The 23,324-nt window shown below is 30.5% G+C and overlaps 1 protein-coding gene across 3 annotated transcripts in view; it reads right to left on the bottom strand.

Moving 5' to 3' along the window:
- The window catches only part of LOC107446911 (uncharacterized), a 79,444-nt gene extending 73,466 nt beyond the window's left edge, over nucleotides 1-5,978 (bottom strand). For all 3 annotated transcript variants that reach the window (XM_087160316.1, XM_087160318.1, XM_087160317.1), the window contains exons 1-2: nucleotides 5,822-5,978; nucleotides 2,981-3,283 (exon numbers count right to left, since the gene is read on the bottom strand). In XM_087160316.1, coding sequence (XP_087016442.1) covers nucleotides 2,981-3,283; nucleotides 5,822-5,864 — 346 coding nt within the window. In that variant the 5' untranslated portion in view covers nucleotides 5,865-5,978. The remainder of the gene's footprint in view (nucleotides 1-2,980; nucleotides 3,284-5,821) is intronic.
- Nucleotides 5,979-23,324: the final 17,346 nt, after the last annotated feature.

Below are 23,324 nucleotides of genomic sequence, written 5' to 3'. Positions count from 1 at the left end.
CGATAGTCCCGATCGTTCCGGATAATCGGTTCTCTACTGTATTAAGAACTGCGTATCATTTAATTTAACCAGCTGCTTATTCCTAAAGAGAAACCTAAACCAGTAGTTATTTAGAACTTAATAGATGACGCTGACGTCTGCATTAAAAATAAATTTTGGCATTCGTACTACTTTAATTTAGACTGTGAATTAAGGGCAGTACTCTTTGCCACAATATGCTTCAAATGCGCATGTCATAATTTATTAAAACCGTTTTGGTAAATAATTAGGATTTCATTTTCTATGATATACCTTATAATTAAGAATAAAACCTGCAAATTGCTGTAAGAAACAGAGAGGAGTTAAAAGGCAATTATTAAAAACATCTCGCTGTTTTCCAGGCCAGTAAGAATTTGATTTTGATAATACTTGATTAAATAATTTCATTCGCTTCAAAAATATACAGATTGGAAATAACAGTTGACAACATGTCGACTGTTATTTCGAATCTGTAGATTTTTGACTGACGTCTTACTAGCTGTTAGGTAGATTTCGATATCGTTTTTTTTAAAGGTTAAATGTTACGAACTTTCAAGTCCGTATTTTTCAATTTAATTTCAAAATTACATGGATTAAAGGCGGTCAGTCTGAAGGACCCCGTATTTTTTTGACAGTCAGTTTGAAACACCCCGTACACATTTGATGAAAAAATAATTTTTATATTTTTACAGAACTCTTTTTACACACTACACTATAATTTGTCCCCCGTGTAGCTGAACACTAAAAATGGCGGCAACTACTTTGAAAGTGGGGTTACCACCAAGAACCAAGGATAGTTCCTGGTGCAGTGAGTCACTTAGAATCTTCTTTTGCACTACTTGGTATAAAATAGCCATCAATATGTTTGTTATTCAGTAATACTAAAATTTAGTAGATATGATACACATAATAATCAGTAAAGTTATTTTTACTAGAAATTTATATAAAAATAAGAATCAGTAATTTAGGTTGCATACATATACTTTATTTTAAAATAAAATAAGTTTGTAAGTCAAGCATGCGTGTAGCACGGAGAATATTAAGACTAATTTGAACTAGGCTTAACAGAGTAGAGTGTTTAGAAATCATACATTATAAAGGACTTAAAAATTAAAATATAAATATTTTTTCTACACAACTAAAACATGCACTCAAAAAACTCTGTGGTGTAATATCTTTCCAACTTTGATATTGAACAACACTAAAAATTTGCGTAAAGGAAACTACTTTTTAAGTTAAAGGCCATACCAAGCTTTCATATAAAATTTAAATGGTGTATAAAAGCTCTAAACACCTAAAATGCAAATCGTTGACACCAAGATAGCGCTTCTTTACACCATACATTAAATACTTTCTCTTCCGAAACTCCGATGCTGGCGCGTTTTGGACATCTTCTGCAATGGCTTACAATTACTTTAATGCTGCTTTTCAACTACAAAAATTAAAATTCGCCTTTAAAAAGATGCGTGAATGTTTTTTAGTTATGTAAGAAGGATATTTATATCTAAAATTTTAAGTTTCCGTCAACTATTTTCAATAATTTTATAATGTATAATTTCTTTCTCTTTCTTCTCTGTTCAGCCTAGGCATAAGTCGCTTAGTATTCTCTCTGTGCCACGCGTATATTTGATTTGCAAAATAATATTATTTTAAGAATTAGTGTATGCATGCCCGATAAATTACTGATCATTACTTTAGATAAATTTCTCCTAAAAATAACTTTACTGATTCCTATGTGTATTATATCTTTCTGCTATTGAAGCTCTTTAAGAAGCTCTTTAAGAGCTCTTTAAGAACAAGCATGGAGGCGATTTCTGTACACCAAGTACACATTATTTGGTGTAAAGTAGCCGCTACCATGATAGAATCTAGATTATTACTCACCCAGAAAAAAACTTTCTGGGTGTGTAAAATACTAGTACTATGATGAACATTCTAGAATAATTTAACATGAAAAACAGGGTTCCTCCACAAAACTTATATAGGTTTTTACAACTTTAAATTTGGATAGACTTAACAGCTTTTAATTTAGAGGCAGTTCTGAGAGAGCTTTGGACGTAATAGTTGTGTTTACTTATTAAAGAACATTCTGGAATAATTTAACTTGAAAATCAGCGCTCCTTCGCACAATGTTTAGGTTTTTTTTTACCATCAAATTCAAAAAAATATTGCGTAACAGCTTATAATTTAGATGCATTTCTTATAGAACTTTAGTTACAATAATTGTGTTTAAAACTATCGTAGAACTAAAAATTGCCAGGCAAATTTCAGGTTTTTTCCTTTTTAAATTCCGAGAGATATTGCGTAACAGTTTATAATTTAGATGCATTTCTCACAGAACTTTAGTTACAATAATTGTGTTTAAAACTATCATAGAACTAAAAATTGTGTACAACTTTTACGTTTTTCTTTATTTTCAAATTCGGAGAGATATTACGTAACAGCTTATAATTTAGATGCATTTCTCTCAGAAATTTAGACATATTAGTTGTGTCAGTGACATAATAATAAAGGAAAATTCTAGTACGATTTAACTTGAAAAACAGCTCTCCTTCACACAATTTTTAGGTTTTTTTAACGTCAAATTCGAAAACAGCTTATACTTTAGATGCATTTCTCATAGAACTTTAGATATAATGATGTTTAAAACTATCATAGAACTGGAAATTGCATACAGCACTTAGCTTTCTTCAACTTCAATTTCGAAGAGATATTACGCAGTAGCTTATAATTTAGATGCAGTTCTCATAGAACTTGAGGCTTAATAGTTGCGTTTGTGACATAATAATTAAAGAAAATTCTAATACGATTTAACTTGAAAAACAGTGCTCTTTCACACAATTTTTAGGGTTTTTTTAACGTCAAATTGGAAAACAGCTTATACTTTAACTGCATTTCTCATAGAACTTAAGATATAATAATTGTGTTTAAAACTATCATATAACTAAAACACCATACTTACTTATACTTTTCTTCCTCTTTCCGCAATCAACTGATCTTGATTTCAGGCATTGTAATTTCTTAGAATCGAAATAGTATCCTTTCGAGCAGCTGAAGACATTACTTTCTTTGCCATCAAAGACATAAAAATACTGGCAGTATTTTTCATGTGGCAGGAAAATGGCGTCCTCAGAGATGGTAACTTTTTTGTATTTGTCATCCTTTTTTATGTAAACATCAGCTTGTACTTTATTATAAACTTGAGGCTCTTCTAAAGAATTATTCTCTTCCACATTATTCAAGAGAGATACAGCATCGCCATAAACTGAAAGAGTAAATTTTTAATTTCATATATTTTAATAAATACAGGGAAAAAATCGATTTTCACAGGATCATAGTGGCCATTATTGACTTAATTACTGTTTAGTGTCTTTTTAAAAATACTTCTCATGAAAAAGCATATTATCTTTAATGATCTATGTTTTTCGATTCATAATAAAAATGTTATTGTCATCTTATCGTTTCATGCATTTTCATTGGACAGAAAAATCACATGATATGCTCAATAATAAACAAAAAAGATATAAATATTTTAGGTTGTCATTAGCATGAAATTTAGAACGGTATATACCTCTTAATTATATATTTATACCATACCTAACAATATTTAAATACAATATTTATTCACCATTTCAATTTAATATTACTCTCTGTTAATATTATGTTTTTGATTTAAATTGTTATTATGTTAATTAAAACTGAAAGTGTTGTTCTTTTATTGCAATATTATTTTTACTGTTTTATTAAATTTTTCATTAAAAAAAGTATTCTTTTTTTATTTTAAAATTGTCGTATAATAAATCTTTATTATACTGCATTTGATGCAACAAAACATTCAGTGATTATTTTACACTTATTTAATGGTAAATAATTTATTCATACTTTGTGCTAAATTTACTTTTGTAATAAATTCTATGGAAAACTGTGCTCAGTCAACGCATTTAATTAAAATAATAAATACAAAATAGATGTTTAAAATTCTAAAATATGTTTAAGAATAAACTTTTGCTCTATTAGTTAAGTAATCTCGTTGGTGAGAAATATTTAACGAGTTTTTATAGTTACTTAAATTTAATTATGTACTTTAAAAACAATGAACAAATGAAGCTGCAATGGTAAGCGAACAAAAATATTAGGTTTAAATTTTATCATAATACAAATTTCCGACACCTATTTGTTAAATAATTTTTAATTTTGGTATTACAATTTGCTTATACTCAAGAAACAAAAGGGATTGAGAAGCAATCATGGGCGTCTGTGAGAGAAGCGAGTCATTGCCTTCTAGTTAAGCCATAAAAAGTATTTAATTTAATTTAATTCAATAATGCATTTACCTGAAAAATTTTATTGAAAAAAAAAACTTTCTTTAAATGTTATATGTTCTTTTGAGAGGATGATTATAAACCAATGTTTCTTGTAAAATGAATATATTATCATCGATGTTTTAAATATTAAATGCATATTTGCCTAGAAAACTGTATATTATAAGATTTTTTGTATTGATTTTTCCAAAACGTAATATGACTATAATAATTAAACTCAATAATGACATTTCTTCCTTTTTTTTGAAAACCATAAACTATTCTTCAAAAACATTTCAAATCTTAGAAGTTTTTTTCAATGATCAATGAGATGTTGCATAAACAAAATAAAAAACGGTTTCAAAAATATTTGTTTAAATCAGTATCAAATATTCAGCCAATGATCGTATATTGTACTAATAAATTGTTTAAATATTAAATTAAACAATCCGTTTGATTATTAAGAATACATCTACTCATTATTCTGATTCCCCATATATTAGATATACATAACAATCCAATTTCTCTTTATAGAAATTCAATCATATTTTGGCATTCAAAATCATAGATATCGTATAAAAATATAAAGATTTCAAATGCAAGATGTCTGCCTGTAAACTTAAATTTCTAGGAAAAAAAACGTAGTTCATTTATTATTTTAATAATTTATTTCTTCAAACTTAATATTTTAACTAACGAATACGTGAAAAGTTTATTCATATCTCGAAGATGATTCTGAGATAATTTACCTAAAGTTGTGCCCATGATTTCTTTGTGAGGTAAATTAAAAATAGATCTTCCGTTTTTAATAAATTTCTTTAAGACGAATTCGTTATAAAAAAAGGTAAATAAACGTACATTATTAAAATATCAGTAGAAGTTTTGTGCGATAAAATTCTATTAAATAAAATTTTATATTATAAATAAAAAAGGAATCTTAATTTTTTAAAATGTTCCTTTAAAATGAATTCGTTGATAAACAAAAAGTAACTAAACGTACATTATTAAAATATCAGTAAAAGTTTTGTGGGATAAAATTCGATCGAATAAAATTTTGTTTGATAAATAAAAAGGAATCTTTCTTTTTTAATAAATTACTTTAAAATGAATTCGTTGATAAACGTACGTTATTAAAATATCAATAGAAATTTTGAGCGATAAAATTCTATTAAATAAAATTATAACAGAATTACAATTTTTCGTTAAATAAAACTTCGTTTGTGGAACTCATACATAAATTTTAAACACAATAAATATTTTACTGTGCATCAATTAAGAAATTTTTCAAGCAATAATTTTGCTTCATAATTTTTTTTTAAAATTTCAAATAGCCCATTTTGATTTTAAGTTTGCGTAAATTAGACTGAATCTCTTTTGTGTTACAGAAAGAGCTCAATCATTTTTTAAACATACTTCACATCGTATTATTATAAGTTTACTATAAATTTTAATTACCACAGCACATTTTACAGTAACGCGATTTTTGATTTTCAAATGCCTACCTGCGATTAACAATATCATCCATAGTGGAACTAAACGTTCCATTGCGTAGGCTGTGGTTTGCAGCCTGTAACAGTTTCTAAGGAAAAGAACGATTAACGATAATTTTGCTCTCTTTGTACTCTGTTCAGATGTTAAAATTCTTACTTAAATTAAAATTACTAAAAAATGTGATAGATGCCAACGTCAACTAAGGTGATCACACATGGCGTTTTTCCCACGTTCGAGTCAAAATTGATGTGATGCAATGTTTACGGAACCAATAGTTTTGAAATTTTTAACCGTTGATAAAATTGCCGTTATATGGTAACACCTGTAGTTTCCCCTGATCGGGTTATCCCTTTGATCACTTAAAACGTATTAGTTGAGTTGTTATCTTCGAAAATAAAATCGATTGCTTGCGTAAAATAAGATTAAATTGTTATTAGAATGGATATTTTTTTATTATAAAATTATTAGAATTTGGATTAAATTATTGATCTTAGCTACTGTATAAAAGTAATCAATGCCTGTGCTTACTTTATATTGCTCAGGATTAACCTAACGTGATTTAAATTTTTGTTTACTATAATGTATAGTTTATGTCGAAAGTTGCATACGTTATTGAAACAGAAGTAGGAATTGTTTTATCATGGAATTAAGGGAAAGAATTTTACACTGAGAAAAAAGTATGGTCAAAACTACTAAAATATGATTAAATTCGACGTGTTTCTTGCCCTATAGGAACATCAAAAAGCTCGGTAATTTTTACCAAAGCTCTATAGTATTCATTTTGGTTAAATTAACCATAGTGTTAAATATGTAATAAAATTTAGTGAATGTTTCAAAATTTAGTAATCTTATCATGATTTCTTAGAGCATGACATAAAAGTCATTTATTTAGTAAAATTTAGTTTTCAGTTTTGTATTTTTAAGTAAATGTGTGGTAAAAAGAACTATACTTTTGAAAACCAGAATTTGTGGTAAACCGTTACCAATTGAACAAAAGAATTAAAAAATATGTGGTTTAAATACCGCATATTAGGGTTTTTGTAAACCAAAAGTATATTTTTTTTACCCGAAATGTTATTTGCATATAGTATGGTAAATTTACCAGAACTCTTATCCTCGTGTGTCCTGTTCTTCTCTTTCATATTTTGTTAACATCAATTAAAGACGCTTTTATCTCGACTCACTTGCCTTTGAAAAAAAAGTTTTCTTTTACAGAAAGATTTTTTCCGATATAACATAATAAGTTAATCGCATAAAACCGTGGACAATTTTATGGACCAAAAAATACTCTTAATAAACAAAGAAGCTTTAAATTTCTTTGCCATCAACATAAAATTAAAAGTTCTAAAAATAATTTTTGCATGTAAAACATTTTATTTTTTGTTTAAAGGCATTAACCTTCTGTATTTATTTAGAAATCATTACGAAAATTTAAAGGTTTAAAACTGAAAGAGATGTGTTTTTAAATATAAAATAAATTTTATGATATTTAACTTGACAAGGATTTTTTTGTTTGACATATTGAGTATTTTTAAATATTATTTTAGAATTTTGGGGAAACAACTTTGAATACAATTTAGCTACATTAACCAGATGTGAAAATAAAAATTAAAAGTGAAGAAAAAAAATGAAAATGAAAAAATAAATAAAACAACTCTTATTAATTTACACACATAATTTTTTATAGAACCACAGTGTGACGCGCGGTGGCTGAGTGATAGCACTTCGCGCTCTTGTGCCACAGGTCCTGAGTTCGATCCTCCGGCCGGGAAAGGTTGACTCAGCCTTTCATCCCTTCAGTGGGTCGATAAATGAGTACCAAGCATGCTTGGGAACTAAACGCTGGGGGTTTCGCGTTTGGTTGATCACCTAACCGGAACATCTGCTCCTGCACCCCAGAACCCAATGTCAAGAAAACTGAAATGGGCACAGTAGGCCTTGCTCTCTATGAACTGTGAGCCAATGAGTTTAGTTTTTTGGAACCACAGAGTTAATTAAATTTGTAATTTTTTAAAGAATTTTTTATTGTATTTGAAATCAGCAAAATAAGAAAAGAAGGAGAAGGTTGTGAAAGAGTTGTAATATTTGATAAACAAAATATAAAAATTATTGCAAAATAAATGTTATGTAATTAAAAGTCTTAAAAATGGATAGGTACGCCAAAGAGTCCACAAAAACATAAAACTTCCAGATAAGTATTTTTTTCAAATGTTTTACAATTGTGTTAAATGTTTTACAATTGTGTTAAATGTTTTCCAATTATATTTAGAAAAATCGGTTTAAAAACATTATGTTTAAAATTGTCTTTGAAACCTCCTTAAACCCTATAAGTTTCTATATTTTCTGATCTAAAAATGCACTGGACGCATTACGCCTAATGTCACAAACATAGTGTTATAAAAATGCGTTTATTAATAAATAAGCCTATTTTTTCTAAATGTTTTTGCTGAAAGATAGTTAAACAGAATAGATAATGCAAGATTGAAAAATAAGGCTTATATAGAATTGAGACATTTTTATGGAAGTTTTCCGTTATTAGGAGAAAAAAAGCACTGTAGAGTACTGTAAGTAAAATAATGAATTTTTAGATTTATATTTGTGAGAAAAAAGTAGAACTTGGGATTAACTACCTAAAGCCATTAAGAGAAGCATTCGTTTTATTTTTGAAAAAGTACCATATTTAAATATTTTCAGTAAATAAATTGCTTAAATTATTTTTATATTTACAATTGAGTGGATTATACTTATTTCAATTTAAAAAAGGTTATTTTTTCTTGATAGAAAGATAAGGAACCATTGTGGATCATAAGTTTTCTTTTCTTGTGTACTGATTTATTAAGGAATTATATTATATTATATTTGTTTCTAAAATAAATGTCCACGAAATTTTTTAGAATACGCATTAATTAAGACAAAATGACAAAGCAATAATTAAATAATCAACGAAAGGAGAAACTTCTCGCAATCCACCTTACAACTGAGTGTGTCATCAAAATTCATTAAAAATGCTATCTTTAAAAAAATTTAAATGTAATAAATATTTTTTCATTAAAAGTATAATTTTTTACTTAACAATTTTAAGGGTTTTGCTCTGTAAATGAATTAAGTGTTCTAAAATGACTGAGATACATTTAGAAATATTTTGATTGATTTTAAAATTTTGGTTATAAATCATAACATTAAAAAACTGTTGAAAAGCTTAATTAAACTGCTAAAAGTAAAATTTAATCTCATATTTTCTCAGCTTATTACAATCAAAGAGAATGTTATCAGGCTAAATAAAAGTGAAAAATTATTCAATGCGCTTAATTTTACTTTGGCTTCTTGTAAACAGTCTTCTACTCTAACGATGCTTTGAATAGAGAACCGTATCTGGTCTTAAATTTTACTAATTCCCTTTGTTTGAATCCTTTGAATAAAAAAAAATGATGGTTGTGAATCCATAGATAGATATTAATGTTTATAAATTTTAGATATAATCGGCTTCCAAAAAATTTTGTATCTAGCAAGCAGAATTTTTCGTAAGGTGTGAAAAAGGAAAAAGAAAATAATAAAGGCAGTACTGAACTATACGACAAAATTATGCACTTAATTAATTTCAATTTCTTTATTTATTATTTTTGTGACCCTTCCCTTTATATTCGATGACCACTCATGAGAAGCATAATTTACCACAATCAAGCAATTTTCTCTGGTATTGATCCCTTTCGAGGGGCTGTATAAACTTATTTCTACAATATCTATATTAAAACTGCCGAGTATTGGTACAATTTAAGTGGGTACCAAATGTACTAATGTAATATTTTGTATATTTAGTTTTGTATATTTTCTATATTAGTATATTTGGTATCTATTAAAACTGAAAACATTACCTTTATGCCAGTAGTGCCTATTACCAAAACTAATTAAGCATCTTTTGCGTCAATAATACGAGTAGTATGGCAAGTTCTTATTGTTCTCTTAACAAAGTACTTTTTTTTCTCCATTAATTTTGATTTTTAGAAGATAAATTAATTTTTTATTTCATTAAGTACCTATTTCCAAAATTAAAAAAAAAAAAAACATCATTTGAGTCAATTATAGTATAGCGATTTCTTTTACAAATTGGCTTTAGCGAATAAGTAGTTTAAAGCAAAAAAATAATGCGAATAACGCACAAATAAAGTACGGAAATGAAAATATTATAATTTAGATTCTCTGAGCAAGAACTTTCCCCCAAATGACAGTGGAAAAGTTAAGAGATAAACATTTGCAAAGTGGTTTATTCAAATGAGACAGAGAAGCATGTTTAAACAAGATGAAATGAAGGGTGATAAGTATTTTATTTTGCTCAAACCTGTTCCTTTGTCCGCAATTGGTTAAACCTTTCTTTTCTACTGATATTAGGTGATTATACATTGTTTTTATTTAGAGTATTTTCATTTCTGTACTTCATTTGTGCGTTATTCGCATTTTTTTTGTTGCTTTAGTCTTCATCGTACGAGGAATACCCTATCCTCTTTCTGAATTAGTACCTTTTAACTTCTAATCTTTATTTTCCTTACACAACTTATTATTTATTTTTTACTTTCAGTTACCGTTAATTTTGAATTTAGTTTTATAGAAGAACGTTTTAAAAACATAATTATAAGCAATATAAACTTTAAATACTAATTTGGTGGCGTAATCCATCTATGCTACCACGATAACGTTGGCTCTTGAGTTTATCTGACATAACGAATAAAAAATAAAATATTAAAGAACTTTCAATAAACTCTTTTTTATTTGATTAAGCATTGTTATAAGCTAGCAAACATCACTGATGTTATTTTTAGATATTCGGAAACAAAATTGAGTTGAACAGAATTGTCCGCAGTTTTATTTATATCAATGACACTTGCTAAAGCCAATGAGAAAATTCTACTTTTCAAACGTCTCTTAAGAACGAACTAATTGAAAATTTTGAACTATTTTAATCATCAGGAGCTAAAATTACCCGTTTTACCAATCATCCAAATTTCAGGCCCTTTGCGCAAATGGCTCTTAAGTTAAAGGAAAGACATACAAACAAACACATTCTAATTCTTCATTTTATTATTATAGATATTCTCTTAATACAAACTGGTAAATTATTCTATAAGATTCATTTTGAACGAAGAAGGTAGAAGTGAATCAAATAATAATAAGATTATCTCAGATCATTACTCAACAACGACGATAATAACTCAAACTTTTTTTCTCCTCTTTTTTACCACATTTTTTGTCATATGCATACTAAAATTGAAAAAAAAAGAGAAATTCTTCATTGCCTGTTTTATTTAAACGTGAGAAGAAAATGAGATGCTCTTCAGTTTTATATCTTAATCTTTTTCTAGCCTTGGTGAACTGGTTTTCTTCTATGCTCAGACGGAATCCAAAAGGGGGAAAAACTTAATCTTTACCCTTGAACTATTTTAGGGCAGTGACACTGCTAAACATACCATTAGGTACTAAAACTTGATAAAGGGTTTCGAGCAATAATTATTGAAAAAAAAAGACATAGCATTCTTTTTTGGAAAAAAATTATTTTGAAGTCGCATCGTACTTAGGGGAAATAGTGCTAGAATAAATCATATAATTAGGGGCATGAATGATTGAAATTTTTGAAAACTCATTAACCAATCGATTTACTTCTTATTACGATTTTTTCTATTATTTACTTAATACAAAGCATACCAAAGTGGTCATATAAAAGCTTTGGAGACTGAAAAATCTTTGGATCGAAATTGTTAAATTCCAGGTTTACATTAATCTCACCATTTTTTTAAAATAATATAAAGCTTCTTAATAGTTTCATATCTATTTCTCTTCATTTTTTATTTTTCCTGATAATCATATATACTCTACCGTTATCTACCGTAAGCGAACTTTTGACCACTAAAAATATATGAAATTTTATAATGTTATTTGTATTGAAATCTCACACTTACTACGAATTTTAAGTTTTCGAAGAAAATAGTCATTCGATTGTGTTATGTAAAATTGCTTTATGCTGGGACAGAGTGCTGACTGCTGGTAACCAGCGAGGCAAAATGACGATCATTCAAATTCGAACACTAGTTCTGTACGTAACATTTCAAATATTTGCTGCGTAATCTGCTCTATCTGTAATAATGAAATAGGCTACCAACTTTGGGTAATAAGAAAAAAGAACTAATTTTATATTTTATTACTGATGAATTATTCAAAAATTTAGCTCTAAAATGTCATTTAAAAGGAAATTGTTGGAAGAAATAAATGATAAAAGCATACTCTGAAATAGATGAAAAAGACAATTCTGGAAGTGAGGAGGGTATACATGATCGATTGGATACTGATGCTGAGCTATTCAATACGATAGTGAAGGAAAGAACGTTGTAAATATACAAGGGGACGAAAAAGACTGAAATTGTTCTTCAGTTTCGAAGACGAGTGTGAAAGAACAATCGGAGTGTTGAAATTTCGATTGATGGGACTGTTTGGCAAAAGATTCAACAAGGTTCTGGACTTGGAATATCCTCACTTCGTACTATTTTCAGAGAAATATCAGAACCAACCGAATTTGTGAAACTCAATATGAGAAGGATATTGTACGGAGTGTTTTTTTGTTGAAAATAGCCAAAGCTGCTACTAACGAGCCCTGTGGCGGAATTCTTTTGGGTTTTCTGTGACATATCTCGTACTAATATCTTTCTGCAACATACTTTTAATAATCACAAATATGCCTGTTACTAATTTAAAGAAACAGAAGCATCAAAATAAAAATAAAAAAACTTTTTGTAAAGCAGTATTTCTAGAGAACAAAACTGTCTTAAAACCATTAAAATTCACATAAAACACCAGTAAATCAACAAAGCATGAAAAAGCATAAATGTTTTTTAAATCAATTATTAATTAAAAGGCTTCAGTTAGTCAACAAAGGATGAAATCATCATTTTATAATAGCAAGAACATTTGAAAACTAAAGTTGATAAAATCACACTTAAAACTGCAGAGTTAAAATAAAGGGTAAAAAAAAAACAAGTTATTTGTAAAGTTTAAAAAGTTCGTTAAAATTTTTGGCACGTTGATATCAAGGTAAACAAACTCGCAGGAGAGTAATGGAGGAACTACAACTATTAGTTCGGATGGCATCGAGAAAATCATTTCAGAGAGTCCGGCAATCTATTTTTGAAAAGTGTTTTAACTATTTCTTCTAAGCCTTTTCTCCAATTGTTTTCTTAAAGACATGTTTATAGTTTGATTCCGCGCAATAATTTTTAAGGAGAAACTTTTCTCTAATATTGTCGTATTTTACTGATAAGATGTAGCACATTTTCGTGTTCGTGACAAACCGGACAGTCTAGTTGCTTTCCAAAGAAATTATTCTGGTGAACATTCAGTGCACCGTGGCTCATGATGATTTGGTTAAGGTAAAAAGCAGATTCTAAACGATTTTGATTCACATGAGGGATGAACGCGTGTAAGTGTCTGCCTTTTGTTTCTGATGCTAGTCCACCTCTTTTCCATCTTTTTTGCCAGGCTTGATTTGCAAGTAATTTTATTTCATTCTTTAGATGCATTCGAGTTTCCTTATATTTATATGTCACATAATCTAAAGTTGTTGCAGGTTCATTTCTAACTAGCCCGATGTGGGTTTTAATGCAATGTAGTTTCATACTGTCTTGATGGATCATTTCAATAATTTTGTCGATAATACTGATATTTCCTGGATCATTTAGGGCTTGCAATGCTGATCTCGAATCCGAGTATAAATCTAAATTTTTCTTTCCAGATTAATTTGTCCATGTTAAAGCTCCTTTAATGTCGCGCAATTCGACCTGGAATGCAGTATTGAGATTATCCGGTCTTTCTGTCTATGGAGTGGATCTCTAAGCCGTCAAAATAGGCTACAAAAGCACTTCCCGTCCTATTCTCATCTGCGTTTATAATTTTGCCTCCATCTGTATAAATTTCTAGATTTTTGTTTGTTGGGGGAATCATATTCCAGTAGATTGTTTACTTGTTAGCGGGATGGATCCATTCTATGTTCACCTCATCTAGCTCAAAAATAATACCAAAGGCTCTTGCTTGTTTCTTTAAGGTGAAAATGTTTCTCAATGCTGCCTCCGGCTCAGCCTTTAAGTCTCATGGGACGACACCAGCTAACACTTGCGAAGCATCAGTTTAAACTATTCTAGTGGCTTTGGTAATTATTATCAACGGAAGTCTCTGAATTGAATTTAGTTGATTTCTTTGTCTTACTGTTCCGTTATACCAAATTGGAGCTCCGTATAGGGCTACTCTCTCTATTGCTTTGTAATATATCTGTTTTAGAGTTTTCAGCTTGATTCCCCAATCGAACTTGTTATTTTTTTTCCAGATTGTTATTCAGAGCTAGTAATCTTCCTTGAATTTGATCGAGGTGCATGGTCCAAGTCAGATTTGAATCAATGCAGAAACCCAAATATTTTAGGGCACTGACATTTTTCGAAGATTTACCACCAATTTTGTCACATGGAAGTCTTCTGAGCTTGTTTTTTATCTCTTGTGAAGCTAATGCACTTCGTGCGAGATCTCCAGTCCATGATTTTTTTTTTAGCCAAGCTTCAATTTTGTTTTAGTAGGATGGAGGGGTCATTATCAAATTGGTAATAAATTATTTTTGATATGAGAATTAAGATATATCTGCATATAAAATCATTCTGGCAACAGGGTCGAGCACGACATTAGTAACTCCATTAATCAAGGTAATCCAGAGAATCTGTCTCAAATTTGACCCCTATGGAACTCCAACGTTATATGTTCATGTAGTCTTTAGGTGATATCAACAAAAGTTGCGATTCTGTCACAGAGAAAACTCCTGAACAAACCATAAATGTCTCTCTCGTAATTTGTTTTTCTGATTGCCTCTAGAATAAACGGCTATCTGGCATTATTAAAGGCTTACTTTGTATCAAGAGCTATTGCTATCGTGTGTCTCTGTTACACCTTGCCTATGACACGTGAATCTGAAAAATTGATTTTTTTAAAAAAGAAGTGATTGGTTGTTTCAGTATCCACTAAAAACTGCTGTTAAGCTCATTAACTTATTTTGTGTTTAAGTTTTTGAAAACTTCGTAACGATCAACAAAGTTTTTTTATTCATAGGATAACATTCTTTTGTTTTTGCTAAATCTTCTTGGAAAATGCCCAACTGTAGATAAGAGCTGGAAACTCCAATATGTAAGAGATAAGTTAAATAGCAGTGCCACTGTTGCATTATAGCTTTGATCTTATACATTTGTTTAATTTTTACACGATTTTAAACTTCGAAATACTTCTAATGTTTTGCATTTAAAAAGGTGGACCTTGAAAGCGAAACTTTATACGTTTTACTTCGTGTCTTTTTCACCTTTCATAATAAAAAAAATGCCCTACAGGGTTAAGGGATTTCCTTGCAGTTTTTTTGCTAAAAACTGTAAGTTTGAAATTCTGAACAAATTTCAATTTTTGCTTACATAATTATATATGCTAGCTTGTTGAAAAGAATTATTTTAACCGGGGATTTCTTAACATTCCAAGCTTCCCCTTTAGCGGGGATCCATCGTTATTCAAATATTTAGATACCTGTAGTTTATAGTTAATTCATGATTAATAAATTAATCAGCAGATTCTTAATTAAGTGGTGCTAGGGATATCACGTTGAAAAGAATCTTTATATAGGCGTTTTCCAAATTGGGATAAAATCTGGAATACAAACATTAAATTGAACTGTCTGAAATAAATAAGTAGTGAAATGAACAATAATTAGAAATACATTTTAATATCCAGGCATCCAAATAATTGGGTAAAACATAGCTGTTTTAGTTTGTACAATTTCGAAATGTTTGATTTAATTTTGATAACTGTTGAGAAATAGCAGATTCCGCATTTATACAATTTCTGTATTTAGTTTTTCTGGCAGCACAGAGATAGAAATTCAGATACGATGAGGTAAATTAAGGCAAATGAATAAAGAACTTGCTTTCTTGTTTTTCAACATAAGGTGGAATCAGTAACGTTTAATAACGTTTCGTTTTTCGTAATGTCTTAATAAAGTGGAAACAGTAATGTTAAAGGCAACATGTAATTTATAGTAATTCTTATCTCGAAGTAGAATTTTTTTTATTGTTCTTTGAGTTTGGAGGTAAGATCTGTGTTATGCTATCACCTTTTCAAAATAGTCCACAAGTGCTTGGGAATTTTTTGTTCTTCAGACGGATTAAAAAAAAGGAGGTAACTATCAGCCTGGAATATTGGTAAATTAAGTCTATTACTATTCATATACATCACTTAATGATAGACTGATTAGCTTTATAGAAATTGAACACGATTTGATAGCAGTCTTTATGGTTTTGTTGGTTTGTATTTCAAGCTGTTGGGCAATAGTGCTCAATAGACATTTTATCAATCAAAGAGCTGTTTGCATTGATCCACTTTAATTTCCATTAAAAGATTCATTTAACGCAAGAAAACGCCAGAGAGATTCATTTAACGTATGCCTTTTTTTCATTAAACTCAATCTACAACTGTATTTTTCTTCTTGGGGCAGGAACTTTACCACTATCTTTAAAAGATGTGATAAAGATTAATTTAAGTTATTTTTAAGGAGACTTTTTATAAATACAGAAGAACGCATTGCCATTTTTTATCATTGAAAGCGTTGGTCAATTGGACATAGTGATCCATCGACTGAGAAAAGGTTTCCGAACGTAATTCCTGTAATAGTGAAAGTGAAAAAAAATTTGGATCATAAACGCTGTTTACTTCGACTAAACTAAGGCTATTTTATTCTAAGGCTATTCTTAACGTTGGTGTTTTGCGCAGTTTGTTTATTATGCATAAAAAGCGCTGGTTAAGAGGGACAAAACGCAACCTTAAAGATATAAATAACTGTTACAAACTTGCAATAGTTATAAAAACTTTATATTATTTGCTAAAAAGCGTTATTTTACTCGGCAACGGGTATTTCGAAGAGCAACCTCGAGACACAAAAGTTTCTTTTGCGGTGAGATTTTCGAATGGAGTTTTCTTTAATATTTGTGGTCAAGGATTTTTTTCAACCTACCCGAAAAGGCCAGAGAACTCCTGGATCAAGCATTGGGACATATCAGACTTGTTAGCAGACTTTTTAATGGAACTCACCAGCCTTTATGTTACATGCAGAGAAAAACCACGAAAATCTCCTACGGTTTAGCAAGACGGTCAAGGCATTCTAACCCATGATTCGTCTACCACTGAGATTGTTTTATGTCAGCATTGTGGGTCGTAATATAATTTTTTAAATTTTATTTTCTAACCGTCGTTGAGCAGTCAACCCAATTTTGGGTTTACGACTATCATTGTTCAGCCCCGTGGCTTTGTAATTTCGATAACGATCCAGAAGACAAGGGAACTCCTGTATCAAATAGTAGGAGAAATTTGCCTTCAAGAAGGACTTTTTAAAAGAAAACCACGAAAACATGGAGAGGAAAACCACGAAAAACTCTCATCGTTAGCTTGTTGGCAAGGGGACTCTAACCCATGACCCGTTTACCACTGAGTATATTTTACGCCAGCATTGTGGCCGGTGCGAGCTGGGCGTGGAATTAGTATCAACCAGAGATTCGAATCCGAGTCATCTCATTGGGAGGCTAGCAATCTATCCCTCGAGCCCCCACTACTCCAGGGAAGGATTTTGTCATCATGATGCATAATTTTTTTTATATATAACTTGTACTCAGTTATCTGCTACTCGCCAATCTCCGAAACCAATTTCGGATTTCTTCCCTCACTCATTCGATATTAAAACATAATAATCTTGTATTAAGCAATATGTGTAGTAAATGGTGACTGGTGCACGTTAAATTTGTCGGGTCAGGAAGTCCTCCATGTGTCCATAACAAATCAATACCTCTGGAGGTCCTGAATTGGAGATTGATCGTTCTCTGGTTCAGGTCAAAATTACGATCTGTGGACGAATGAATGAATGTATGAATGGGTTCGCCCTATAAACGGGTGTGACGCATGGGTTTGGCAGAAGTCGAATTCTTGGCCAAAGATGGCGCCACTGGAAAACAAGATAATTAGACAGCAATAATAAAGATAATTAGATAACAATAGATGAAAAAGACAACAAAAGCAGCGCATCTGCCTCAATGGCCGACGACAACAGCATTAAGCAATATGCTCCAACGTAAGCCAAAATTTTTCTGGAATTTCGACGCACTCGGAAAGTGAACATTTACGTCGTAAGTTTTTGAAAGTAATAGTACTCACAATAATTAAAGTGAATGTTCTTATTTCTCTTTTGCATAAAAGCATATTGGACTTGCCAAGTAAGAAGAGCGTAATCTCCTATTTGTTTTCTTTTAAAAATGAATTATGATCAAGAAAACTTATCTCCCTTATAGATTATAACAAGCGTATTTATTCTACTTAAAAGTTACACTTGGTAAGTATCATAAAATAAAATTTTGCTCATTATGGTGAACAAATTCTTTTATGTTTGCTTCTCCATAACTAACTAAAAATCGACTATTTCACACTGATTACTGGCACTGGCTATTGAATGCGCATTTATTTAATTTTTGTTTTGTGAATCATCTGATTGTGAGCATTGCAGAAATAAATAAATCTATGTTGTGAATCATTAGGTTTGGAAAAAAGCTATGATTGTACAAAATGGTAGTAATTTAAATGTTTTGGATTTTTTAAAAATACCATAAATTTTTTTGTTTCGAAATAAATAATCACTTTGGGGCAAGGTTTCATAAGATAATTTTTCATTTTTCTTGGCGGTACTTATGTAATACTAATTTACAAAATTTAAAAATGTGACTAAAAAGCTGCTAATTACAGCTTTTTTCAGACATTTTCAATTAGTTAATAACTTTCAGAAAAAAAATGTTAGAAGCGCAATTAAATCATTAAAAGACGCATTAAAACAGTGAAAAATCTCCATACTGGTACTCAACCTTCGTGCATTAGAGCAGGCGATTTGTGTGCTCTCAGCATCGCGATATTAGTAGTTAAATTTCGTTTACTTAGTTTCATAAAATAAATAAATATGAAAAAAATGCTATTTTCATATATTAGTGATTTCGGAATTCATTGTTCAGTAAGTTTAATGTTATTTCATTTATACTTAAAATTAGTTAGATAAAAATAGCATACATATCTTAAAATCTGTATTTTATAAAAAGATGTCAATGATGTTTGAGTAATTTCAAATCGTCATCAAAATAGAGAAATACATCTACTTTTCATAAGCATACATATTAGTATCATTTCATTTATTAGCGTGTAATTTACAGAAAACGTATCATGGATTGCTCAAATTTTTTTTAATAGTATAGAAATTTTATTTTCTTTCTCGTTTTTTTGTTGTCAATTACACAATGCTAGAGTATTGAGTATAGTAAAGTGCGGCGTGCTCTCTGCTTTCGCTTATAGCACTGCGTTTCAATAGGTAAGGCTTAATTTAGCCTAATAAGATATATTTGAGCTCTGAGGCTCTTCTTTAAATTCAACATGCTTCCACCACAAACCACGGACTTACCAGATATTGTTATCGAGATTCTTTTTTTGCCCTTGGATTTAGCTGATTTACGCAATGCTTTCATTTATTTATATTCAATTTATACATTGCCGTTGCCACCCGTAAGAAACAAATTCGGTTACGTTTGAGATTTCTAATTATATGCAGGATTTTTGGTGTTCTTCACAGAATTTATAAGGGAAAAAAATTGCTGTGAAGTTATGAACTTTCACTTTCGCATCATCTGCAATTATAAAGCAGCAAAAAAGTGTCAAAATAAGACATATCGGTTAATTGTTACTGATCAGTTCATGAAACAGGTCGTATATTGCTGCCAGCCAATATCATGGGTTTTCCCAACATTTGTTAAACGACCTTGAAATTCTTGGTTATTCAGAATGTTGGGTCAGATATTGACCTCCAGTTTCAATGGCTGTCAGTCGATCATTAAAGAAAGTCTTTTTTTCAGAATGTTTGAAAATGTGTCATTAATGAATGTTAATGTGTAATTTAGTTATCTCGAAGGTGATATGATGTCTATTTCTTTATTTTAATAAAGCATGCTTTTCTTTTTTGTTAACAAAATTTTCAAAAGGGGTTTTTAAGATTAAAAATGAAATCATAAATAAATACATGCTGTCAATGAAAAATACTATCGAAATGCTTTTTTATCATGTAGGCAATTTCCTGTTATGACGCTTGCCTCATAGCCAAATTTGAAAAAGTGAGATTTTAAGACCATCATTATTCAAATATTTTTTTGCGTATTTTTGAAATTAATTTAACTAAACTGTTAATTCTAATAATCAAATACTTTAAAAACAATTGCTAAATATCCTTACAAAAATATATTTTTAGTCATAGATGAATAATATTTAAGGACGTTTTATTGTGACGTCGTAAGCAGTACATGTATCAAAGTTTGTTTGTATTTCATCTCCATCAAGTTACTCCATCTTCTTAAGCAACTCCAAATCTGCTGTATACATGGGATGCTGTATACATGTTTTAACCCTTTCCGAAACAGCAAATTTTAGTCAGGCAGAAAATTAGCAAGTGTGACCTAAGATTGTACATTATAAGTGAAGTGACATAGTTTTGCTGTCTTTTGTTTAAAGAATAGTGGCCTTATTTATTAGTTTATTGACATTACATACATTTGCAGGCATGTGTGCTCAATTTAGGCTTATAAGGCTTTGTCAAATATAAGAACATATATCACAATACAGCGAAGGACAACCCGAAGATACATTCAAGGTAAAAGCGGGATCCACAACCTTCACGCTTTGTACAGCATTTGGCGAGTGATACCGCTCAACCAGGGATGCCCCATTAAAGAACAGTGGCTGATAAATGTATAAGAGCAATTAGTGTTACATTTCTAGTGGTTTGTAACATTTGTTGAATTAGTGTAGTCAGTCTGGCTACACTGCATCGCAAGGGGTTAAGACAGCGACACGTTCTCTCACTTTTGAAGAAACTTGTTTGTTTTATCACCTGTTGAAATTAGAGTTGAAACTCATTAACAGTGTTTTTTGAAACTCTTTCGTCAAAGAAAGACACAGCTCTAATGCCTTATACTTGAGTTAAAGTTATAATTTTAATTATATCTGGATCTTGAAACAGACAGATAACAAATATTTTAAAAGTTATTTAACCTCTTTAACAATCACAAATTAGGCGAGATCATGGCCGATGCAGGGGTCTTATTTTTGAATAGAAGAAAATTGAATTCACAATTACAATTGTTCTCTAACATAAAAAAAATTCTTATATCTGCTAAAGATGTATAAAAATATTAGTTTTTTTAATTCATTTCTTGTCTCTAACTTTGATAAATTGAATTCGATTTTGGTTCATGAACGTTTTCTTTATTTGTCTGAAATATTGAGAGGGACTTTTCGAGATTTATAATTATTGACGTATACCCACCATCCACTCTGCCAACGAAGCCAAGAGTGAGATATTTACACCTACATAATCAATGAATATCAACACCAATGAATAATTTTCAATTTTTAAAATTTTTCATAAGCCCAGCTTAAGTAGTATTGGGTTATTAGAAAATTACTTTCATAACGCTTTTCGCATTTTCACAAAACTGTGACTTTTCTTCAGATTAATATCCTCCGCCATTTTCAAGATTAGCAAAGTTAAGATCTCACTTGCTAAAATTGATCTCACAGTCGAGAATAACTGTTGCCAACTCACAGCAATTATGAATAAAACATATTACTAACAAGAAAGTGTAATTTCATGTGGCGACGGAAAAACAGCCTTAATATTTCTTTGTGATTTTAACGTAATTTCGTCATATTTATAGTAAACTAGCTGTACCCTGCTTGCATTGCAACACTTTCAGTTTGAATTTTAATTTTGTATTTAAGTGTGTAAATGAGATTTGCGATTATGATTTGAAAAGAAAATTTTATTTTATGGTGAAAAAAACAGTGGTAGTCTCAGCAGTTAGTGCATTTTCAAACAAACATGTATGATGATGCACACGAACCCATGAAACATATTTTGAATGATGATCTGAAATAAGACTGGATCAATGGCGACATCAGGTATTTCTGCTGATATGAACTGACTGATTTGGCATGGTGTGATTTTTTCAATAAGCCAAATCATGTGGCGATTCTCTTTTTTTGCCATTCAATAGAATACATCAAGCACCGTGTCTCTCCAAAAACATGACGCTTCGCAATAAAACCAAGTATAGAGCTTAATATTTGCTTTAACTCACGTGCGGTAATATCATGAAGATCAGATGATGTTTGCCTAGGTTACAAAAGCTCTTAAATTTTAGCTCAAGAAGAACTGCATGTGAATGTAATAAATAACTCTGGCTGTCCATGTGCACACCGATACTTGTAGCACCGAATGAAGTCATTTGGAAACACGAATATACCGACGTATATTCGCCAAGAAAATTTTCAATTGATTTGCTTGACCCGATAACAACATTTATAATGTGTCAGTTGGCGACGTTAAATCTGGTATCCAATCCACCAGAACAGCAAATTCCAGCTGTTTCATTCTTAAATTTGAGAGCATTACGAAACACACATAAATGATCAATTTTTTTATAATAACTACAATACTATTATTAGTAATTGGATCATAATGAAATACACTAAGATTTAAACCAGCATATTGGCCGCGTTTGAATAGAGAAGTGAGTTTTTGATCGGTTTTCATTCTTGCTTCCCGTTGTGTCAGCAGTGAATTGTTAAGACACGGTTCCCAGCAGATCACCGAAGTCAAGCATCACTGGCTGCGGTCAGTGTGCGGGTGGGCGACCACTTGGATCAGTCTGAGTAGAGACCGAGGGTGTGCGGTATTGGTCCTCGTTAAACTGTTCTACCGTAAAGTGCTCGACTTAGCGTTCAGTTCGTCGGGTTACCGAATCGGGGGTGCCATCCCCTCTGAAGAGGATCAAAATTGTGACGGAATGTCTTCGCATCATTCTCAGGAATGTTTCCCGACCGTCGCCAATAGAAGGTGTCCCTTGGAGAAATTGGCGACTTATGTTTGGCACCATTCCTGTTATTCCTGTTCGGAACACCGTGGTAACAGGAATGGCGGTCAAAATATAATGATATTTCAATACAACATTGGAAAATTTCAACAAAACATAGGCCAAAACTTTAAAAAATTGCAATGTCAATAAAATGCCTTTTGAATCGAAACAAAAATTAATGGAGTAAGCACAGAAGGAAAAGGAAAAAAACAGCTCACTTCTTGATTAAGCTTAAATATCCTCCGATTTAGGTGCACAGAATTCTCTAATAGCAGTTAGATACTGTGTAAATTTGTCATGAATAGAATCTATGAACCTCCATCACTACATAAATTCGGCGAAATACAAATCGAAAATAACGTCTGTGGTACCGGAATGGCGGAGACATTTTTTTCTGAAGTCTCTTTTTATGACTACCCACATACTTTCGATCTTATTGACTAGAAGCAAAAGTAACCTTAATAGCCAGTATCCC

The sequence above is a fragment of the Parasteatoda tepidariorum genome, chromosome 1 (genome assembly GCF_982258835.1).
Source record: "Parasteatoda tepidariorum strain Cologne lab strain chromosome 1, Ptep-v5.0, whole genome shotgun sequence".
Lineage (NCBI taxonomy): Eukaryota > Metazoa > Arthropoda > Arachnida > Araneae > Theridiidae > Parasteatoda > Parasteatoda tepidariorum.
The sequence above is the reverse complement of the archived record's forward strand: the minus strand, read 5'-3'. Positions and strand labels throughout refer to the sequence as shown.